Here is a 23016-nt window from a genome sequence, read left to right on the forward strand (position 1 = left end):
TTTATGAATCATTAATAGTTTTCAAATTTTTTTTAAAAAATAAGTTGGATTTTATCAATAAAAAAAACACTCCCAAGGCTCAGCGGTACTTTGGTCCCGTTTGCTCAATGAAACACAAATTTAATTCCTTTCTCTCGTAAAGGATGAAGTCCCATGACGGTTGAGTATGCTATGTGCGTGCCCACATCCATGATGACATGCCTAATTAAGTCTAATGTCCTTTGGTTTAAAAAAGATGCTAATTAATTATTTATTTATTTTTTTGAATAATAATTTATTTTTTTTGGAAATACTTTTACGAGAATTATTAAATTTTTTGCCATAAAAAAAGCACAAAATGGGCTATTTTTATTCAAATAAATATTTTTTTTTAAAAAAGATCAATAGGATGTTTTTATATATTTTTAAGCTTTTTTGGGAGAAAAAAATTTGAATCTAAATGCTCCTTAATATAATTTAAGGAAAAAGCATATCCCATGTCTTTAAGATATTTTAAAATCATATAACAAAAATATATAAATCGGCAATGTATTTAAACCTTTATATTAATATTAAGTTTTAATAAAAATATAAATTAATTTACAATCAAAGAATTTCTAATCTAGTGGTATTAGTCCAACTATGAAAAGTGGCTTAAGAGGTCAAGGCAAACAATAATCTTTATTTCATAAATCATTAATGGCTTTAAACTTTATTTTAATATAAGTTTGATTTTATCAATAAAAATAAAAAGTGTCATAAGAGTCATCATTAATAACTTTCAACTTTATTTTAATATAAAGTTTAGTTTTATTTACATAAAATAATATTATCAAAAAGCTCTTAGCTCACCGACACTTTGATTTGTTTTTTTTTTTGGAGTGAGATGTGAATTTGATTCTCTTTTCTTACAAAGAGTGAACGTATATAACGGTTGAGAGTGCTCTATGTGTACACATATTTTTGATTAAAAATCTAATCAAGTTCAATGTTTTTAGTAAAAAAATTGTTAATTATTTTATATTCTTTATAGATAGCCTTTTTATGAGTGTTATTAAATTTTTTGTTAAAAAAAAGCACAAAATGGGCTATTTTTATCAAATAAATACTTTTTAAAAAAGACCAGCTGTTTTTATATGTGTTTTTAAGCATTTTGGGGGTGAAAAAAAATTGAATCTAAATGCCCCTTAATATAATTTTAGGAAAAACAGAGACTCATGTCTTTAATATATTTTAAAATCATATAACAAAATTCATATACAGATCAACAATGCACTCAAACCTTTATATTAATATTATTCTTTAACAAAAATACGAAACTAATTTTTATTCACTAATCATAAAAATGGGTCAAAATACAACTAAAGATTTCATAATCTATTAGTACTAACTCCATGGTGAAAAGTGCGGTGTGAAATCTTCAAATTTTTAGAGTTCAAGTTCCCATGACACATGTGATGGTGATCGGTCTCCCAGTGTAGACATGGGCTTACAACCAAAAATTCATGTCACTAGATAAGGATCTTTAGGGTGCATGATTAATTTTTTTTTTTTCTTTGACAAAGTGGATAAACCACGTATATTAGAAAGTTTAAATAGTTACATGCAAATGTGACAACAAATACCGCCAACAACAACACATGTTACCAAAGTCTGAAACGACCACATTGCATGATTAATTTTTGACGCGTGCCGCAATTGTCCCATATATATATATATATATATATATATATATATATATATATTCACACAAACTCATACATGATAAAATTATTTATAAATTATATCTAAGCATACAAAAAAAACTAATTTTCCAGTCACTAATCAAGAGGCATGAGCTCTCCAATATCATGTCCATTCCATCCTGTTATCTCCAAAAACTTAATTGCCAATGACCTTCGGATCTATTGGTACATGGGTCGCTGATAGAGCTCTCACCGAGTGGTGAGAGTTCGATTCTCAGCTGATGGTACATTTTTGGGAGTTATGAATAGTGGCGTAGTGCGGGTAGTTTTTCAATGCCCACGCTGAACATGAGGGTCCCTGTCCCCCACTTGCTCCACTCGAGGCCATGGCACGTCCCCCTGCCTCTCAGGGGCTCACTCGCCCTCTTCCCAAAACCAAATATATATATATATATATATTAAAAAAAGTAAAAAGTTTTTAATAAAAACAAAAACTTGATGAAGAAACACAAGTCACCACCCTCCAATCATTGCCCTCCGATTGATCTTTCATGCCTTCTCTGTTCACTATCTTTCCCTTCTCCCTTCATCCTCACTTCACTCCTTAACCAAACTTCACCTATTTATATAACCATTACTCTCTCATTCTAACCCAAAAACCAATGGCTTTTCTTCACACTCTTCCTTCCACTCTACTCCTCTTCTTCTTCTTCTTCTTCATCTTCATTTCATTTTCAACCATTAATGCTCAACCATCTCCATCTTACTATCCAAGCAAAATTTTCAAACCTCTAGCATTCCACTATGGCTTCCAAAACCTTTGGGGAGCTCAACACCAACATGTTCACCATGGCCAAGTCAGCATCTGGCTTGACAGAAACTCTGGCAGTGGTTTCAAGTCCACTAGGCCTTTCAGGAAATGGTTACTTTGGTGCTTCCATCAAGCTCCAACCTGGTTACACTGCTGGAGTTATCACTGCTTTCTATGTGAGTTTATAAATTAAATTTTTTCAACCAAGTACTTAAAGAGACTTTAATTTTAAATTTTAATGATGGTGATGTATTTATAATTACTTAGCTTTCTAATAATCAAGCACATCCTGGGTTTCATGATGAAGTGGATATTGAGTTCTTGGGAACAACTCCAGGGAATCCATACACTTTGCAGACTAATGTTTATGTGAGAGGTAGTGGTGATGGCAGAGTTATTGGTAGAGAGATGAAGTTTCACTTGTGGTTTGATCCCACTTCTGCTTTTCACCATTATGCTATCATTTGGAATCCTGATGAAATCATGTGAGTTTTTTTTTTTTTCTTTTCTTTTTCTTTTTCTTCCTAATTCTTGTTATATTATTTCCTAATAATCTTCAAGATTTTCATATATGTTTGTGCTTAAATTTGGGAAAAAAAACATGAGTAAAAAGAACCAATGAATGTTATCCAAATATGTATTTTCCTAAAAGAATGATATGATAAGGTTTTTTATTACTGTTCAAATATTTTGAGTTTTTAAATTTTGTTTTTGATATATTCATTCAATTATTTAAACCTTGTATAATATAAATATATATAGTGAGAAATATGAACAAGTCACAATTTATATATCTAACTCTTCTGTTATAAATATTTGTGTTTACTGTTATTTTGAATGTTAATTGAATTAATACATGATGGTAAATATTGTCTTTTCTTGTGTTATGAGTTTATTACTTTTGTCGGCATTTAGGACCAGGTATTAGTTTCATTAATAATACAAAAACAAAATGACATAGAGGTATGGGTGGAAATAAATGGTGGACAAAGAGCAATGAACTTGAACTGTGAGTTAGTAATGGCAAGGTACATTACATACCGTGCACCGAGTGGTTCCCATTCAATGAGAACTGGACCAGAGTGGGAATAAAAACAGTACCAATTTCTCCCATTGTAACATCTTAAAAAGTTAAATTTATTTATTATGTTCTTTTTCAATATAATTCAGATTTTTGGTTGATGATGTGCCGATACGGAGATACCAAAAGAAAAGTGCTGCAACATTTCCGATAAGACCAATGTGGGTGTATGGGTCGATATGGGATGCGTCTTCATGGGCAACAGATGATGGGAGGTATCCTGCAGATTACCGTTATGAGCCGTTTATTGCGAGATATACCAACTTTATTATTCGTGGGTTGTTCAGCCTATGCTTCTCTGCGTTGCCGTCCTGTTCGGTCTTCAGTTTATGGCCGTGGTCTTGGTCCGAGCCAGAGCATAGCCATGAGATGGGCTCAGAGGAATTTTTTGGTGTATGACTATTGCAAGGATTTTAAGAGGGATCATTCCCTTACTCCTGAGTGCAATTGGCCTTGATTATTATTATTATTATTTTTTTAATAGTATTTGTATGTCATAATATATTAATATATTTTGTTATTGGTTATTAAACGAAGCATGTGAGAAGGGACGTTGTTTTTCGAATGTGTGTGAGAATGTATTAAATTGATTAATTATTTAGCTTGTTTTGATTGGAATGTGGCTGTAGTTTAGTGGTTAGAATTCCACGTTGTGGCCGTGGAGACCTGGGCTCGAATCCCAGCAGCCACATATATATATATATTTTTTTTTGAATGTTGTTTAATTTGTTAAGTTAAAATTCACGATTAGTCCCTTAGTGCTTTGCTCTCTTTTGGTTGGTTGTCACTCGTCACCAATGGTGGCTTCCATTTTACTTTATAATTTTATTTTTTTCATTCAATTTAAGTAAAATCTAATTTAATTTTAAATTTTGTTAACACATGAAAATGAAGGATTGTGCCGGTTTTGGTCTAATTTTATTCTTTGAAATTTATGATAATAATAATAATATTTATCTACTTTAAAAAATGAAAATATTTTTGTCCTTCATTCACAGCCACAGGGGGTCTTTCAAGGACCAATTATGTATTTCATCCCTTCTCTTTTCTCATGCATTAAGATTCGTGTCTGTCGATGATTTCGATCTCAAGACAATCCAAACCGTTCATTCGCCGTCCCTAACAACCACCTCTTTTGACCACCGCACAAAGTGGTGTTCCTCTCTCTTGTGGCTTTGTCGTCGTCTTCCTCTTTGGCTCCATCGATGGCCGGAGCTCTCGCCGGCCACCGTATCCGGCGGTTCTTTCCCCATCTCAGAGCTGGAATCCGCCCCATATGGTCCCCCTCTGGGGCCGACGTCGACCCCACGACCGCCACATCTTCCTCCTCCCCATCCTCCTCGCGGTCTCGGGAGAAGAAGCTTGCAAACCGTATCTCCTCCGTCGTCGACGCTATCAACGATCGGAAGCTTCCTCCCGAGCTCCGAGGCCGAGCGAATGCGATCAGGTCCCCTCTATTTCTCCAAATTCTGAATGGATTTCTAATTTCTAGGGTTTTCTTAATCATGCTTTAACTTTCGTTTGTATTTTTTGAGATTAATTGGTGAAATCAAAGGTTTTATAGGTTTTGATTGGTGTCAAATTGGAATCTTATCAGTAAACCTAAGCCAATGTTATCAATTAGGGAAAATAGTTCATGTGAGTGAGTGAATCCATGCATTGAATATTACATCCTATCATGAACTATGCTTCAGCTCAAAGCAGGATTCCAGTTGAGTTTTTACTCTTATTCAACTAAAAAGTTCATTCTTTAAACTTTGTTAGTTTGAGCCATAATTATGTTCTATTTTATGCTGGTTTTTCACTCTGTATGATGTTGTTTATTGGCATAACAAAATGTAGTGTTTTGAATCTGATACTTATAGTTAATACTTTAAGTGCAGCAATTGCTCAAAAAAAATGATCAATTTTCATTTTCCATGTTTTGTGCTGCTTGTTCTAAACTAAGGTGGAAAGGATCTTCCTTCCTTCCTTAAACTTAGCATGTCTCACTGTAATCAGACATAAGGTTTTCAAGCCAATTTGTCTGTATATGTATGTGGATTAAATTCTTATTATTTTCTAAACTTTAGAAATTCGAAGTTGCTTAAATACAAATTCTAAAGCTAAGTTCTATGTAATTACAAATGTTCAAAATGCTGCCTTTGGGTTACAAAAACTAGTTCCAAAAGGGAAGTGCTGTGGCCTGAGTGTTGGAAATAGTTGAAGGTGATGAACCCATCAACCTCGATAGTAAACAATGATCTCTGTGTATATTATGTAGACATTTGTTATTAAACTAAGTTAATTTCTCAAAGTAGTCAAATTGTAAAGCTGTCTGGATAGTTTATACAATACCATAGACATTTGCTCGAGACAAGGCTTAAATTGCTTGATACTAAATAGGATTTTTGTGATATCCACCATATATCAGCTACGCTTGATGGTCAAGCTGTTGAACATTTCATTACAATCTCTTCAGATACTTCATATTTTTGTGGTATCTTTACTCACTACATTTATTCTGGTATTATTTTTGTATTGGGCCTTCAGATTAAGATTCTTAAAGTGGACTCACTTTTGACGGAAAAAGTGAATTATTTTCTGTTATCAACTCTGGATGAGATGTCTAGAAGAGTAACTCTTTCAATTACCAAATTTCTGCGTTTGAGGCAGGTCTGAGACTGACATAGTTAATGTTGTGGAGCAAAGAATATGGCACTCGATGGAAGAAGGGCACTTTGAGAACTTGCCTGGAAAAGGAAAACCTCTTGATTTGAGTACAAACCCTCATGCAGATCCTGCGGAGGACACCTTGTATAGAATACTTTCTAGAAATGGGTGTGCTCCTGAGTGGGTTGAACTGAACAAAGAAATCCGATCCAAGATTGCAGAATGGAGGTTAGCAATGAAGAAAGCTTGGACTCGCAGGTCAGATCATGATAATTCCAAATGGCTTGAAGATTCTGAGTCTCTTAAGTCTCAAATACGGGAAATCAACGATAAGGTAAAAAGGTCTTTGATTTTTTTTTTTATTTAATTTTCTTGTTCTTCTTCTCTAACGTGCAACTCAATGGCCTAAAATTCCATCCATTGCTAGTGTAAATGTCATGAGCTGTGATTTGCTCAATATGCAGGTTCTTCGCTATAATCTTATTGTCCCATTTGGTCGCCAAATGTTTGGACTTAAGTGGGAGAAAGAGATTGATAAATTGAAGTGAACTGGTTCGGATCTTCTTCCCCTGTATTCATGAGAATGTGTTTTTTCTTTCTTCCCCCTTTTATTCTTTCCATGGGATTGATAAATTATTTGTTATGGAAGCTATTAACTTGCTATTAACTTGTGCTATAGGTAGGATTTCATCCACACATTAGACAGGAGGTTTTAAACTTAATTGAAACAAACTTAATATATTTGTATTCCAACATAGGTAAGCATCCTATCACGGTCCCTTTGTATACTTAGGGTCCGTTTGATTTGCACATAAGTAGGGATGACAAGGGGGTGAGGCGGGGTGAGTCACGCCTCTACCATCCTCGCACCGGATGGCAATGGGGTAGGGCGAGGCACGCTTTTACCATCCCCGCCAGCCCCGCATTTAGTTCTAGCTATTTCCGCACCTCCTAATCGACCTGAATGGGAGGTGCGTATCCTTTTAACAAACAAAAGGGAGCCACGGAGCGGTAATCAAACTTTTCCGTCTCAACTGCTGGCACGGAGTTATCAGGGGCTTCTTCCTCGAGTACTGTCATGATCACGGAGGGGCTTCCCGAATGACCGTACCGGGGAATTCTACCGTACTCCGTGCGCCCCTCCCCGCTCCGCTCATATTTACAAATAGGTAACTAAAATTCTTAAAAACATTTTTAAAAATAGATTTTTTTTATAAAACATATACTTATAAAAGCAAGTTTATAAGACTATCTCCAATTCACAATCCCCAAATTTTTTTACCTCAAATTCTATATTTGGTTCTATTACAGTAAATTATGCTCCAACCACAAATCCCCAAATTTTACCCAAAAAAAATTTTTTTTTATTTTTTTACATCTCATTTTTTATTATTATTACTATTCAACCACAAAATACTTCAAATTAATTATTTTCAACAATGATTTATTTAAATATTATTTACAATGTAATATATAACCAATAAAAATTATTTAAAATATTTTTAAATTTATGGTTTAATTTATTTAGAAATTTAATTATAATTTTTTTTAATTATTTTGATAAATAATCAATAAACACATTGTTGATTACAATTTTGACAACAAAAATAAAATTAAATATTATTTAAAATATAAATTCGTAGTGTATTTATCTTTCATTGTTTTTAGTATATTTTAACTATTTTAATTTAATAAATTTATAATAAATTAATTTAATTAAAATTTTTATTATTAAATAATTAATTGCACATAAAATTTATAATTATATTAAAATATTACTTATAATTAAAGTATTATATAACTTATAATTTTTATTAGTTATAATAATAAAAATAAAAAGGGGGTGGATTGGAATCAACCATGACCCCAAATCCAAATTTGGGGTCATGGTTGGAGATGGCCTAAAAAATTTATTGAATTTTTTTTTAAAATTCATTTACCCCTCCACTATATTATATTTATAATAAATTAAATTATTAGTGGGGCAGGGTGGGGTATGGAAAAATCATACCCGCCCCGTCCCATCCAAAGCCTTCTTGTTCAGGGTAGATCTGATCGGAAACCACGGGTCGATTCGGTTTTTGCCATCTCTACACATAGATACAGTATATGGAGTATAACACAGTATAAATACCTAAGTACAACATAAATGTTTGTATTGTTCTTTGTGACATAATTTATGTTATCAATTTTTAATATGTTACTAGTGCTGTTGTTTTTCTCTAGTTTTCGGAGTAAATTCTCATTATTGTTCAAATTGGCCTTTTTTTTTTTTAATAATTTCTTGTTAACTGCAGTTGGTTCTTTCTATGGCATGTCACTGCTGAATATTTCAATGTTCCACACTTTACTAATCTATGTAATCTATTCATCAAGTTTGGCCCCCAATTGAGCCTGTTTGTATAACCGAGTATGATTAATCCATTTGAAAATTTTATATTTTATTTTTTTCTTTAACTGTAAATATGTTGTGAAATTGATTTGAATCAGTTATATGTGATTGATATGTTGGCGTAAATGAAATCAAAGAATTAAAAGAAGAAAGGGGGATGGGAAGAAAACAACCAGACTTTGTTGTAATGGTAATAAAATGAGATTAAAGACGAAGGCAAATATGTTTATATATATATATATATATGTATTTAGCTCATTTTTATTTTGATCATAGGGGCATAGGGGTATGTATGCAAATTCAGGTTTGCTTTTGTAAAAGGCATACAAATAATCATGATTTTTTTAGGGAATTATCTGAAATTTCATATTTTTTAGGGGATATATATACATATTTGCATGTAATGTTACATTTTTTAGGATATGACGCTTTTTATGTTGCATTTCATTCCTAATATGTAAGTGAAGGTGTTTATCTAAAGCAAGGGTTTTTATTCTATCATTTCAACTTCATTTACAAACTTCTTATTTTTATTTTTTATAATTTTTAAAAAATAGTTTTATAGATTTTAAAATAACTTTACATTTTCAAAATATTAAAAGAAAATTTTATTTATTGTCGTGCATGTAGATAATTTTCTTAATTTTTTTTTAAAAAATAGTTTAAATAAAACTTCTACGTTAATTAATTAATTATTTATTTTTATAAATCTTGATTAAAAAAAAGAATTGTTGCCATTTTTATAAATAAGAGTTATATATATATATATATGATGGTTGATTATCAACGACATTTTTTAAAAACAAATATAAAAAAATTGTAGATCAATCATTGGATTGAAATCTAATGGGCCGTGTTGTCGTGATTACAGTATTTTATTGGTGTGATCAAATTGTGTTTATAAATAGTGTAGAATGTAATGAATTGTGCTTATAAATAGTGTAGAATGTGATGAATTGTGAAGAAGGTACTTTTTTGAAAAAATTAAAAGAAAAAAATTTATTAATTAAAGCTTGGTATGTATATTGTGTCAAATCATTCAGTTCTACAAAATCAGAGAAAAGATTCTACACATCCCAATTTTTAAAGTATTCAAATTGTTAATATAGATCTCATGTAACAATATGATCAAATTGTTAATATTGTTATGATATGTATCTGATGTGCCTAGCTTGTCCTTATAAAAGGCCATGATTGTATGATTCTATTTTCAATGAATTGTGAATCACATATTGAGCATATAGATTTGATTTTCTGCTTATCATTTCTGGTTTTCTTTATGGTATCAGAGACACACAATGGCACGGATACCTTTCCCTAGTTTTTTTTGTTTTTTTGTCTATCTTTGCTTACGTATCAAATGGCAGAAGGAACATTAACCATGCAAGCTGTTGTAGTTATCTCAAAATATCATTTCCCTTCCATTATCAATGTAGCCAACTTTGTGACAATCAAATTGAATGACAACAACTATTTGTTGTGGGAGACACAAGTAACATCTCTGATTGAAAGTCAGGATTTGCTTGGCTTCCTCACTGGAGAAGAAGTTGTTCCACCTCAACACAAGGATGGACCAAACAACTTACAAATCCTGAATCTTGATTACATTGCTTGGGTTAGAACAGATCGTCTCGTGAAGTCTAGGATCATCGGCACCCTCTCAGAAGATGTCCTTGGATATGCAGTTGGCTTGAAGACTGCTGCAGAAGCTTGGAAGACACTTACCGACTATTTCACCCAAAATTCAGTAATGCGTGAATTCGATTTACTCACTCAACTACAACACATTCAAAAGGGAAGTAGTCCACTTACCACTTATCTACGAGATTTTAAATCCATTTGTGATAAACTCAATGCAATTGGTAAGCCCGTCACATACACAAATAAAGTGTTTAGACTTCTTGAAGGTCTTGATGACACATATGAGCCATTCAAAACGACAATGCTTCGTCCACCTTTGCCGTCTTATGCTGAGATAGTTCCTCAATTGCAAAGCTATGAACTGTGCACCAAGCAATCATCTTCTAACACCATTAATACTACTACTACATTTGTTGCTCAAAAATCCTCTTTTAGGTCTCAAAAATCAGCTCTTGGACATGCAGGTCGATCTAATTTTTCTTCTCGTGGTTGTGGATTTTCACAGGCAACACAGTACAGACAACAACCCAAGGAAATTTCAAGATCGTAATCTTTCTCATGTACTGATCAATCACAACATCTCTCCGATTCACGAAACCATGTCTCGATTTGTCAAATCTTTAAGAAGAGAGGCCACAATGCGTTGCGATGCTGGAGCTGATTTGATAATAGTTACCAGCCTAATGATTTGCCACAAGGTCTTGCCGCAATGCAACTATCTGAATCCCCCCATGATCTTGATTGGCATCCGGATACTGGTGCAAGCAATCATATTGCCATTAATATAGGTACTCTCAGTACTGTTTCTCCATATACTAGTCACACAAAAGTGATGGTTAGGAATGGCAAACTTCTTCCAATTACCCATGTTGGTACAACAAATCTTGGGACTATTGCTCATCCTATATCATTATAGGATGTGTTAGTTGTTCCTGAAATGAATAAAAATCTTTTGTCTTTGTCTAAACTCACTTGTGATTTTCCTTGTTATATTGAGTTTAACAAACATGGCTTCTTGGTAAAAGACTTGAAGACTAGGCAAGTGCTTCTTTAGGGAAGCAATGATGCAGGACTCTACAATCTGTCTCCTACCATGTCTGCAGCATTCTTTTCAATTCGACATAAGGGCGCCAATGTTGATGTCTGGCATAATCGTCTTGCCCATTCAAATAAGACAGTGGTTCAATTCCTTCAACAACAAAATCTTATTTCAGTTACTCATTCCTCTTCCAATAATCTATGTACATCTTGTGAAATAAGCAAAAGCTCAAAACTTCCTTTCGTTAATGTTGTTGAACGAGCAAAGCATCCTTTCTCCAAAATACATTGTGATCTTTGGGGTCCTGTTCCCATTTCTTCTATTCAAGGTTTTTGCTACTTTGTCATATTTGTGGATGACTTCTCACGAATCTGTTGGCTTTACCCATTGAAACGGAAATCAGATTTTTGCTCAACTTTTCTTGTTTTTCAACAAATGGTGATTACTCAGTTCAATGTAGGAATTAAATGTTTCCAATCAGATGAAGGCGGTGAATTCTCAGATGGTTATTTTTAGAAATACTTACAAGACCATGGCATTCTTCATTTATCTGCTTATGTCGGCACACCTGAACAAAACGGCGTTGTCGAGCGTAAACACCGTCATGTTGTTGAACTTGGGTTGGCTTTTATGTTTGCTGCATCAGTTCCTCTCTCTTATTGGGTTGATGCTTCACTACGGTAAACTATGTGAACAATCGTCTTCCTTTAAGGCTTCATTCCATGGTCAGTCCATATGCTCTACTTTATCACAAGAACCCATATTATTCAATTCTTCGGGTTTTTGGTTCGCTTTGTTATCCTTACTTGCGGCACTACATGCGCAATAAATTCGACACTAGGTCTCTTCCTTGTGTGTTTTTAGGCAATAGCACCAAACACAAGAGTTATCGTTGTCTACACATTCGGACTGGCCAGGTTTATATATCTCGCCATGTTGTCTTCGATGAGAAGGTCTTCCCTTTTTGCATCTACCAAATTTGGTGCTAACATTTCATCATCTTTAATGGTTACTCCGAGGATCTTCGTCGTTGGGCTTGCATGTTTTCTGATTCCGAATTATCTAATGTTCACATACGGGCCACTGCTCCTTATAAACCTTCTAACAATGATTCTCATACACCTACTGCTTCTTTAGAGTCATCATCATTTAATTCAGAATCTACACAACACCCACCTCTTTCACAGATGCTTCCTATAGATCCTCCAATGGATGTGGCAACCTCTCAACCATGCTCTTCTACATGTCCAACGCTTGATGATGTGCCTCCACCTCACATTGCAAGCCAAGTCTTAGATGGTGGTTGCGCCTCAAATTCCTCTACAAATCATGTTCCTATATCTCTATCGAATGCTACTGCACCACTAGTGGGTCATCCTATGCTTACACGGTTAAAGGTTGGTGTTCATAAGCCAAACCCAAAGTATGCAGCCCTCACTGTGTTTGTTGTGCCTTCTGAACCTAAAACAATTTCATCAGCCATGAAACATAAGGGTTGGCATGCTGCCATGTTAGAAGAACTTCATGCTTTGGCTATTAATAATACATGGGAACTTGTTCCTCGAGAACCTCATCTCAACGTCATTAGATGTAAATGGGTTTATCGAACCAAATTGAAGGCTGATGGTAGTATCGAACGCTTGAAGGCCCGTCTTGTCGCCAAGGGGTTTCATCAGGAAGAAGGCAAGGATTATGTTGAGGCGTTTAGTCCAGTTCTTAAACCTGGAAGCTTGCGTTTTGTTTTAGCTGTGGCGACAGTTCAGAATTGGCTGATACGCCAACTAGATGTGAAAAACGCGTTTTTGCATGGAGACTTGGAAGTTCCGATTTGTATGGACCAATCTCTGGGTTTCCGCGGCTCCCAGTATCCTGATCATATATGTTTACTTCATCGGTCACTTTATGGACTCAAACAGGCTCCTCGGGCATGGTTTGATAAATTTAGTATATTTCTACTTGGGTATGGTTTTATTTGTAGTGCTGCAGATTCCTCTTTGTTTACTTATCGTGTTGAGGGTAACACAATTCTTATTTTACTTTATGTTGACGATATTATACTCACAAGTGATAATGATGTACTGCTACATCATTTTATTAAATCTCTTGGTGTCCAGTTTGCCATGAAAGATTTGGGACCACTACACTACTTCTTGGGAGTTGAGGTTCGACGTACTTTTGAGGGCTTGTTTCTTTGTCAGCAAAAATATGCTATGGATCTCTTAACTAAAGCTCAAATGCAGAATTGCAAGTCGTTCAACACCCCTTTGGCACAAAAGGAGTCTTGTACATATAGTTCTTTACCTTTTACTGATCCTACTTTCTTTTGACAAAATCGTTGGTGGCTTGCAATATCTTACACTTACACGTCCCGGATTTATCATTGGCAATCAACTATGTCTGTCAACGTATGTCTAATCCAACTATTGGAGACTTTGCTAAGCTCAAACAGATTCTTCGTTATTTGCATGGCTCTATGCAATTTGGTTTGCATTTTCTTGCCACAAGCTATTTAAATCTTTATGCTTTTTCTGATGCTAATTGGGTTGGGTGCCCCCTTACTCAATCGTCAACCACTGGCTATTGTGTTTTTCTTGGGTCTAATTGCATTTCTTGGAGTGCTAAGAAGCAACCTACTGTTTCTCGTTCTTCTGCTGAAGCTGAATATTGAGCTCTTGCGTCCACTGCTGCTGAACTTACTTGGGTGTTGTATATCCTTCGTGATATTGGTGTTGTTCAGTCAAGCCCTGCACAACTATTCTCTAACAATATTTCAGCTCTTTATCTTACTACCGATCCTATTATGCATGCTCGACCAAAGCATATAGAGATAGATTATCATTTTATTAGGGAGAAGGTTTCCCTTGGTTCTATTGTTACTCGGTATATCCCTTCTGCTCAAAATGTGGCTGATGTGTTCACTAAACCCCTCAAGCGTAATCAGTTTATCCTATATCGGACCCAAACTTGGCATTTGGTTGTTTCCGACGTTGCCTCGTTTGAAGGGGGATGATGTCAAACAACAACATAATTCAAATCTACATCATTCAGATTTACAAAATTAGAGATAAGATTCTACACATCCCAATCTTTAAAGTATTCAAATTGTTAATATAGATCTCATGTAACAATATGATCAAATTGTTAATATTGTCATCAATATGTATCTGATGTGCCTAGCTTGTCCTTATAAAAGGCCATGATTCTATTTTCAATGAATTGTGAATCACATATTGAGCATATAGATTTGATTTTCTACTTATCATTTATGGTTTTCTTTATATTGATCACCCGAACAACTAAATTTCTCTTTTCATTGGCATGGTATGAAAACAAATGTGGTTCCCATGCATGAATTTAGGATAATCATCGAGTAATGAAAATACTCTTTAAAATAGATAAGCCGTTCATTTGATTCATTCAGGTGCACCAATGTCTTAATCACCTAAGAATGAAGCTACACATTGTTTTGTAATATGATACGCCCACAAGTGGAGGACCCACAACCCCAAAAGACCGGCCTAGTAGGGTGGGGTTGCCCCCCACTTATAAGCGCACGCTGAGTTCATCTATTAACCGATGTGGGACTAAAGGGGTGTATCATTGCCCCACCGATCAAGACCGACGTCCTCGTCAGTCCAGTTAATCTGGATGCTGGTACTCAACAGTGCTTCACTCAGAGCACTTTACTTAGCAACGCTTTACTCAAGCTTTTTCCTGGTCAACCCCTCTACTGGTCAGAACCCTCCCTGGTCAGCCCCTCAGTTGGTCAGTCCACCCGCCTGGAACTAATGTGGGCCAGCCCTGACTGTGTCCACACACCGATTCTCAATGAAAGCACCAATGATGGGTCCCCAAAAGACCGACCTAGTAGGGTAGGGTTGCCCCCCACTTATAAGCACACACTGAGTTTATCTATTAGCCGATGTGGGACTAAAGTGGTGTATCATAATACTCGGTAGAGTCCACTAATAATTCACCTCAAGTATTGGTCCCTTTGTAGTTTTTTATTATTTTAAACCATTCATCATAAAGTATGTATTTTATGTATTGATATGTATATATTTCTTTTTTTTTAAATTTCTTATGAAGTCTAAGGGGGTGTTTGGATGCCAAGAGTGGATTGGGGGAGGAGTGGATTGGGAGTGACATGAGGGGTAATGGAGGAGGAGTGAGAATGAATGATGTGTTTGGTTGGTAGGATTTGGAGAGTGTAATTTATTGGGAATGGAAAAAGTAAAGAAAGTAGATATGGTAAAATGACACTTATATCCCTCATCCATATAAATGATATTGTATATATAATAATGAGTTATTTTTAGTTATATATATTTTTTAATTATAAAAAATAAATATTTAATTTTATTATACTATAATTTCATTCTAATTTTTTTGGGATGAGATTTTTAATATCATTAATTAGCTATTAATTAATGGTGTTAAATATAATGAGTTGTTTTTAATTATAATTTTTTTAAAAACATTGAAAAAAATGTAACTAATTAATTATAAGATATAACTATTTAATTTTATAATACTATAATTTTATTATAAGTATTATATTCAAATATTAATATTATTAATTAGCAAGTAATTAATGGTATTAACTATAATGAGTTATTTTTAATTATATTTGTGTAACACATAAAAAAATTAACTAATTAATTATCAAAATAAATATTTGTAATAACATTGAAAAATAATAATAATATGAAAAATTTTTTTCCTCGCTATCTCTTTATTTTCTCTTTGCCATATATGGCAATGGAATAATCATGTTTCCAAGCAAAAAACAAAAACGAAGAGGCATATATGTCATTTCTCTGTCCAATCCTGACCAATCCGCCCAATTCTTGGGGAGTGAGACTCACTCACATGGGTGAGTCTCACTCCTTCCACAATCCACCCTCATTCCCACTAATGTATGCCCAAACAAGGGCTTACAACCACTCCCCCCTCACTCCCACTCCAATCTTGGCATCCAAACACTTCATGGAAGGAATTTTTATAAATTTGATGAATAATATTATAATTATTGATCATGAGCTTCTTAAGATGTGTACATTAGTAGGATGATAAATACATAATTGAATGCGGTTTTTATAAGTTCATTTTATTATCTTTTCCAAAGTATAATAGTTTTAAAATTTACATTTTATTTATTTTTATGCTCTTTTATGGAAAAAGCAGCTACAACATTATGTATTGCTTCAATATTGTTAGAACTATCGTGTATAACTGAAATAATATATCTTGAAATAACATATCAACTTATAGGATAATTTTTTTGTAAATAAAAAAAATTACTCATAGATAAAGCATTTTTGCTCTGATCTCATATGATATTTTGAAATTAATGATCATACAGAATCTCACCCAATAAAATATGTAAATATGATAGTCATTTTTTTTAACTCTATTTGCATTAAAAAATAATAATTCAGCAACTTACCGAATGCAACTTTTTTGATATATTGTCTCATACTTTTTATATAGCAGTTTAAGGATTTTTTTTAATTACAAAATTGGCATAAAATAAACTGCTTATTTAAGTCCAAGTTTTATGATATATAGATAAACAACTTAAATTTTAATTGATTTAGTTTTAAAAAATGAATTTGATTTTCAACAACTAAGAAACCTAAGTGAGAAAGTTTAGGGGTGGTTTGGCCTTACCGATTCCTTTTTTGTTTGTAATGTGATATTTTTTAAATAAAATTAATAAAAACATATTTCACACTTTTTTTTTGACTTAAAAAATATTAGCAACAATTCTCATATTTTAAAAAAATTTTTAAAAACAACATTTTTATGTCCATGAAACCTCTTCTCTTTTACTCATCTCCATCCGTCTATCTCTCTTTCCCTCCCTCCTTTTGTTTTTTCTTTACAAATTAATAACAATAGTTTAAAAGAAAATCATATTTTTAAGAAACATATTTATAAAAAATTAATATTTGGCATGTTGATATATTGTAAATTGGTTTATATGGCATAAAAAAAATTATATTTTTAGCAAATATTTGTGAAAATTATCATTTGACCCACTAATTTTTATAAAGTCATTCTTATCATAAATGTAGTCTATAGCGGTCAAATTCACTCCATTTCAAACCAACTAAAACATTAATTTAATAAGATAAAACCATCAAATAGTTTTCATCAAACAATAAAAAAATATTTAGATATTCAATTAGAATTATACAATTCAACTAAACCCACTCACAAACTTAGGAGACTAGATTTCTTGAAGAGGTGTTACTTCTCCGCTAGCTTCTTTCCTCAAGCTGAGCTTTCATCGCTTAACTAAAACACATGCATACACAACAAAACCCAACCATAAAAAAGAATGAGTAACAAGAAAACCAAGAAGAAAGAAATGTGTAAAAAAAAACCTAAACCTATATGAACTGCAACTATACTAGGAGTAGGAGCTCAGGTTGACTCAAATTTGAGCCCAATGAATTCTAAAGAATCTTCATGGAGGTCAACTTCATTCCAAACCAAGGAAATATGAGAAATGAGCAAAACTTATCGGAGTTACAATATTCCTACAGTACTCCGAACTCAAACGCAAAGGGGGTTCATGAATCCAACGAGATTGAAGGAAATAAAATACATACTCTCCCACTCAAGCTCTTATCATCCACAAACTAGAATGAAAACCACAAATCTCACCAATTTCATCAAATATCAACCTTAGATCTAGCATTCAAGGAATGAAGTACAAGTAGGTGGTAGGAAATGATCTAGCTTTGATCTATGATCCAGGGGAGGCTTAAAGTAACTAGAGGCTTAAAGTGAAATTTTAGAATAAACTTCTAATTTATTTAATAAAAGTTAAATTTTATTTAAATTTATTTTTAATAAATACATTTTATTTGTCTTTTCTCCATGTTACTAAACTCGTGATGAAGAGATATATTTATAGTAAAACTCATAAAAGTAAAAAAAATGTAACAATATAAAAACTACAAAAACTCTTATTTACGATTAAAAAATTAATATTATATTATTTTTGCAAAAATAAATGCATGAGAAAAGCAATAATAGAGGATCAAAATAGAATTTTGAAAAATTAGTTAGAGAATATATGAGATTGATTAAGCATCAAAAATAAAAATATTTAATATTTTACTGTGTTATTTTAACTTTTAAAAGTTAGCTAAGATTATATAATATTACTTAATATTAAATTAAAATATTTTTATATTATGATAATTATTGGAAATCCTTCAAAATTATAAGTTTTTAAAATTAATATTAAAAAAATCTAATATGAGGCCTTGAAATTAAAATTATTATTAAAAAATCTAAAAGATGAGGCCTAAGTATTAAAACTATTATTAAAAAAAATCTAAAAATGAGGCCATAATATTAAAACTATTATTTAAAAAAATATAAAAGATAAGGTCTTAATAATCGTTGGGGCCTAAACCAATTGCTTCATTAGCCTTACCCTTGAGGTGGCCTTGCTATGATCTTACTCTCTGACAAACAAGGATAGAGCATCAAATCAAGCTCCTCAAGCTTATCAATCACAATCCTAGTCCCATTCCACTAAGAATGAAGAATAAGAAGTAAAACAAGGAAAGGAAGATGGCATTACCTTGCCAAGTCCTAAGAAGAAGGAAAGAGCACCAATGGAGTTTCTTCTAAGGATAAGGATGGAGGAATTCATGTGGGGATTCTCTCATTCAAGGGAGGAAGAAGCAAAGGAGATGAGAAGGAAATAAGGAAGAAGAAGGATAAAAGGTTTAGAGGTGTGAGAATGATAAGAATTCCATTATGACAATAAGAAAGAAGGGTGCAGAAAAATATTCGCATAGGTTGTGCCCAACAAGAGAAGCTATGGCTAGAATTGGCACAGGCTGTGCGAATCTCAGCTCAATAAAGGGCTTATGGCTAGAATCGACACAAGTTGTGCCATTTCGCACAGGCTATGTGGATTTCAACCTAATAAAGACTTGTGGCCTGAATTGGCATAGGCTGTATCGTTTCGCACAAGCCATGACAAAAACTTTTTGAGTTAGGGATGTCACAACCTATGCCGATTCAGTACAAGCTATGCCGGAATTCAATTACAAGAACTATTATACAACCGAAAACTTCTAGACTAAGCAAAACCCTACCGAGCACACCCAAAGTAGGGAACAAAACCAAGGAAAGATTCTTGGTATTACAACATCACCTTGTCTTGTCATCATACTTTGGCACATCATCATGAGTTGCCACATCATCGCCATTACGTGTCAAATAATGCTAACATGGAGCTTTAGCTCTAACAGTAACTATGTGGTTTCTACAATTTTAGTGATATGTTATTCCAAAATTATATTGCTATTTAGCATCATATATGGTATGTTATTGAGTCATTATCATTATTTGCTTGATGTTATATTGAGCATTGTATATTGCAACCGTTAAGGCATGCTATTATTCTCATTGTATTGTTCTCTAATTTTTTTGCCCATATTCTCAATAAATTACTTCCTCTTGGATTATGTCACAATCTTTGCAGTATATCGATTGACATGTGTTAATTATATGGTTTTTTAACTTTTAGAGCTTGTGGGAAAAATTATGTTATAACTCTCTTCAACAGATAGGTTGATGTTGCGGTTAGTCGCACTAAAGATCTTGCTCTATAGTAAGTTTTGAAAAAAAAAAGAAGATAGAAAGAGACAATTCAATATAACCCATACTTGATTTCTTAAACAATGTAGAGAACATGCTGATCATTTAGTCACGAATGCACTTTAAAAAATAGGATAAAAGCCAAAATTAATCGAGCTAACAGAGCAAGAATTATTAGGTCTAAAAAAAAAAATCTGATTTGCGTTTTATGTCATTGGTAGATTTCAATACAAATGAACTACATACAGATAGGCTGAATATTGTCACACAAGCTCTATGTCAAAATTCTACACCAGTTGATTCAACTAAAGTATGAGTAAATAGAATAAGGAGAATAAATGCTCTAAGTTCTTCCAGGAAATTCAGCTCTAATCACGGTCTCAAATTGAAACCATAGTTTCATCATGGATTTGGCCAATAATTAATAAAAATAAAAAATAAAAAATAACCTTACTCTTAAGAAGAATTTACATTTTTATTTCCTCTGCACAAATAAGGGTTGATGATAAATATAATATTACTGGAACAAATTTGGTTGATAGTAATCAGATTCAATCAACCACCAATGCTTCTAACGGTAAACTTTTAAAATTATTCAAGGCAATAAGCACAGTACAAATGATTATAGTCAACTTGCTTTGTCACATGAAAATCACTTAAGTAATTAAGTATGATGGCTTATGTCACAGCGTTTACCCACCTGGCTCGGGGCTATGCGGCGATTGGCTACGCTCAGTCGCACCAACCCAGCCTTCCCCTCGCAACGGCCCTAGAATCTGGTTAAGAGACAAGCAAAGATACAAGAGACACCGAGTGTAAAGAGAGAAAAATAACTCTCTTGAAGTGGAAGAGGTTACAACCTTCACCTAAGGTCTTCTCAAACTCACTTGGCTTACAACAACCCCTTTTGCCCCTATTTATAAGCAAAGACCCAAGAGTAACCTCTCTTGGGAGTGGCCGGCCATGCCCTTGGCCATGCCGCCGATGTCAGCCCGAGATCAGCCCGATGACCTCATGGCTGACCGTACAGCTCGCATCATCTGGATCAGTCACGCCATACCGAAGATCCTACGCTCGCCATGCCCTGCGCCCTGCGTAGTGCCACAGACCATGCCCTGCTTGCCTATCCCGCGCCATGTCGCACCCTGTGTGCGCGCGTGTCACGCCGATGTAAGCGCATACCACATGCTGATAGCGACCGCCGAGTCCCATGCCGCCTATGTCATCCTGCATTACCAATGGCGACCCGCCCCATGTCCCTTGGTAATAGCCCACGCCAAACCGATAGCGACTCGATAGCGACCTGCCGATGTTACCGATGGCGACCCGCGCCATATCTCTCTGTAACGGCCCCATGACCACCAAGCCACGGATATATATTCAAGGCTCATGTCTTAGAACATTTTTGGCCTCCACGGCCTAGCACCTGTCGATGCCACCACGTCCTACTCGGTCATTGCGCGCGGCCCTGCCGGCGCGCCCCAATCATGCCTTAGGTAGGTTGCGCGAGATGTCATACCCGCTAATGACCGAGTGTGGTGATCGAACGTACACCATGTGCTATCGATGATCGACCTTCGATCATCCTCTCGGCCAAGCGACCCGGTCACACCCGTGCCAAGGGTGTGCGTCACAAAGTCCAGCTACAACTTACTACTAGACATTTTATATTAAGTAGATAATTTTGTTATGCTCTTTTTTGATATATTTTCTTATATTAGATAAAAGAAATTAGCTCTATAAATTATAAGTAGAGGATCACAAAATAAATAAATAAAAAATAAGCGAAAATTTTTTAAAAAACAATGTCAGTATATGTCAGTATTTGGATTTATATATCATAATCTATCCTAATTTATCATAAAGATTTGAGTCTTGGTATAAAAGAAAGATGCAGACAATTTATATAAATTTTTTTCCACCTTATAATGCATGAACGGTTTAATATAAAATAATAAAAATTAATATGTTTTCATCCTATATAATCATTGGGGATGGAGTTCTCATTCCTCTCTTCTGAATCAATGAATCCCTTCGATCGTTGAAGAAGCAAAGGCGTGGGAAGAGAACAACGTGGATTTGGGGATGGAGTTCTATTTCTTCACTCCGGAACCCATGAATCCCTCATGAATGAATTTCATAATACTGAAATTTATTTTCCAATTAATTTCCGCAAAACAAAATCTCGCAACAATACTTAGTCAACGAATTTGGATGGTCAAAATGAGATGAAAATAGATCAAAATAAATAAGGGATTATAAGTAATGTATTTGGATTTATATGTAACTCTAAATATTTTGAAACAACACTACTTATGAAAAGGTATCAATTTGCAAAATCAATAATGGGACTTTAAATTATTTTCGTAATGAATGATAAAAGCATGCTTTCACCAACATGTACCATAAGTTTATTCGAATATTTATTATAATTTAATAATGTTTTAATAATAAATTATTAATTTACATGTTTATCATTTCACGTGAATTTTTTTATATTTTGATTTGTAATAATCATTATAAAATATATTTATGTTTATTTAAAAAATAAATTGTTATATGTATACACTTATGAAGATACCGGCATTATATAAATAAAAAATAAATAAAAAAATATTGAAGGGAGGAAAAGATATATATATATACCTTTTCAAATAATTTAATGCTTTTATATTATAAATGTAATAGTTTACATAAACTTGATTTTTACAAGATTTAAGTTTTTTTTTTAAAAATATTTATTTATATAACACTAGGAGGGGCGAGGTACTATGATTATATGAGAGGCGTATCTCTCCCAACGATCAAACTCGTTGTGACCCAAGCTTCTGTCATTTATACCATCTCTCTTAAACCTCACTTGAAACCAATGTTATCAAAACCGGCCCGGACATCGACCCGGTCTAGGCTTCGGGTCTTGGGTCAATTGGTTCAACCGCCGGGTCATTCGGGTCAATGCCGGGTTAATAAAATTATTTTTAAATATTATTTTTAAAATTATAAATTAGTTTTTAATTCTATAATAATATATAACATTTATTTATTATTTTTTATTAAATAAATAATTTGAAGGGACAAAAATAAATTGTAAAAATACATGAC

At 33.6% G+C, this 23016-nt stretch overlaps 2 protein-coding genes and 1 non-coding gene across 3 annotated transcripts; all 3 read left to right on the forward strand.

Annotated features, from left to right (window-relative positions):
• The first annotated feature begins 2200 nt into the window (after nt 1-2200).
• LOC120263472 (probable xyloglucan endotransglucosylase/hydrolase protein 32) lies at nt 2201-4122 on the forward strand. The gene is given in 5 exon segments (XM_039271391.1): nt 2201-2581; nt 2583-2651; nt 2743-2960; nt 3646-3829; nt 3831-4122. Coding segments are annotated over 5 exon segments (909 nt in total). The 5' UTR covers nt 2201-2326; the 3' UTR covers nt 4014-4122.
• Nucleotides 4123-4175: 53 nt separating this feature from the next.
• TRNAH-GUG lies at nt 4176-4247 on the forward strand. Its single transcript has one exon. It is a non-coding gene; the product is annotated as a tRNA-His (tRNA).
• Nucleotides 4248-4679: 432 nt separating this feature from the next.
• LOC120263479 (dnaJ homolog subfamily C member 28-like) lies at nt 4680-6875 on the forward strand. The gene is made up of 3 exons (XM_039271402.1): nt 4680-5003; nt 6212-6542; nt 6673-6875. Exons 1-3 carry the CDS (start codon nt 4762-4764, stop codon nt 6754-6756), a joined length of 657 nt encoding a protein of 218 aa, XP_039127336.1. The 5' UTR covers nt 4680-4761; the 3' UTR covers nt 6757-6875.
• Nucleotides 6876-23016: the final 16141 nt, after the last annotated feature.

Source organism: Dioscorea cayenensis, chromosome 1 (assembly GCF_009730915.1).
Source record: "Dioscorea cayenensis subsp. rotundata cultivar TDr96_F1 chromosome 1, TDr96_F1_v2_PseudoChromosome.rev07_lg8_w22 25.fasta, whole genome shotgun sequence".
Taxonomy (NCBI): domain Eukaryota; kingdom Viridiplantae; phylum Streptophyta; class Magnoliopsida; order Dioscoreales; family Dioscoreaceae; genus Dioscorea; species Dioscorea cayenensis.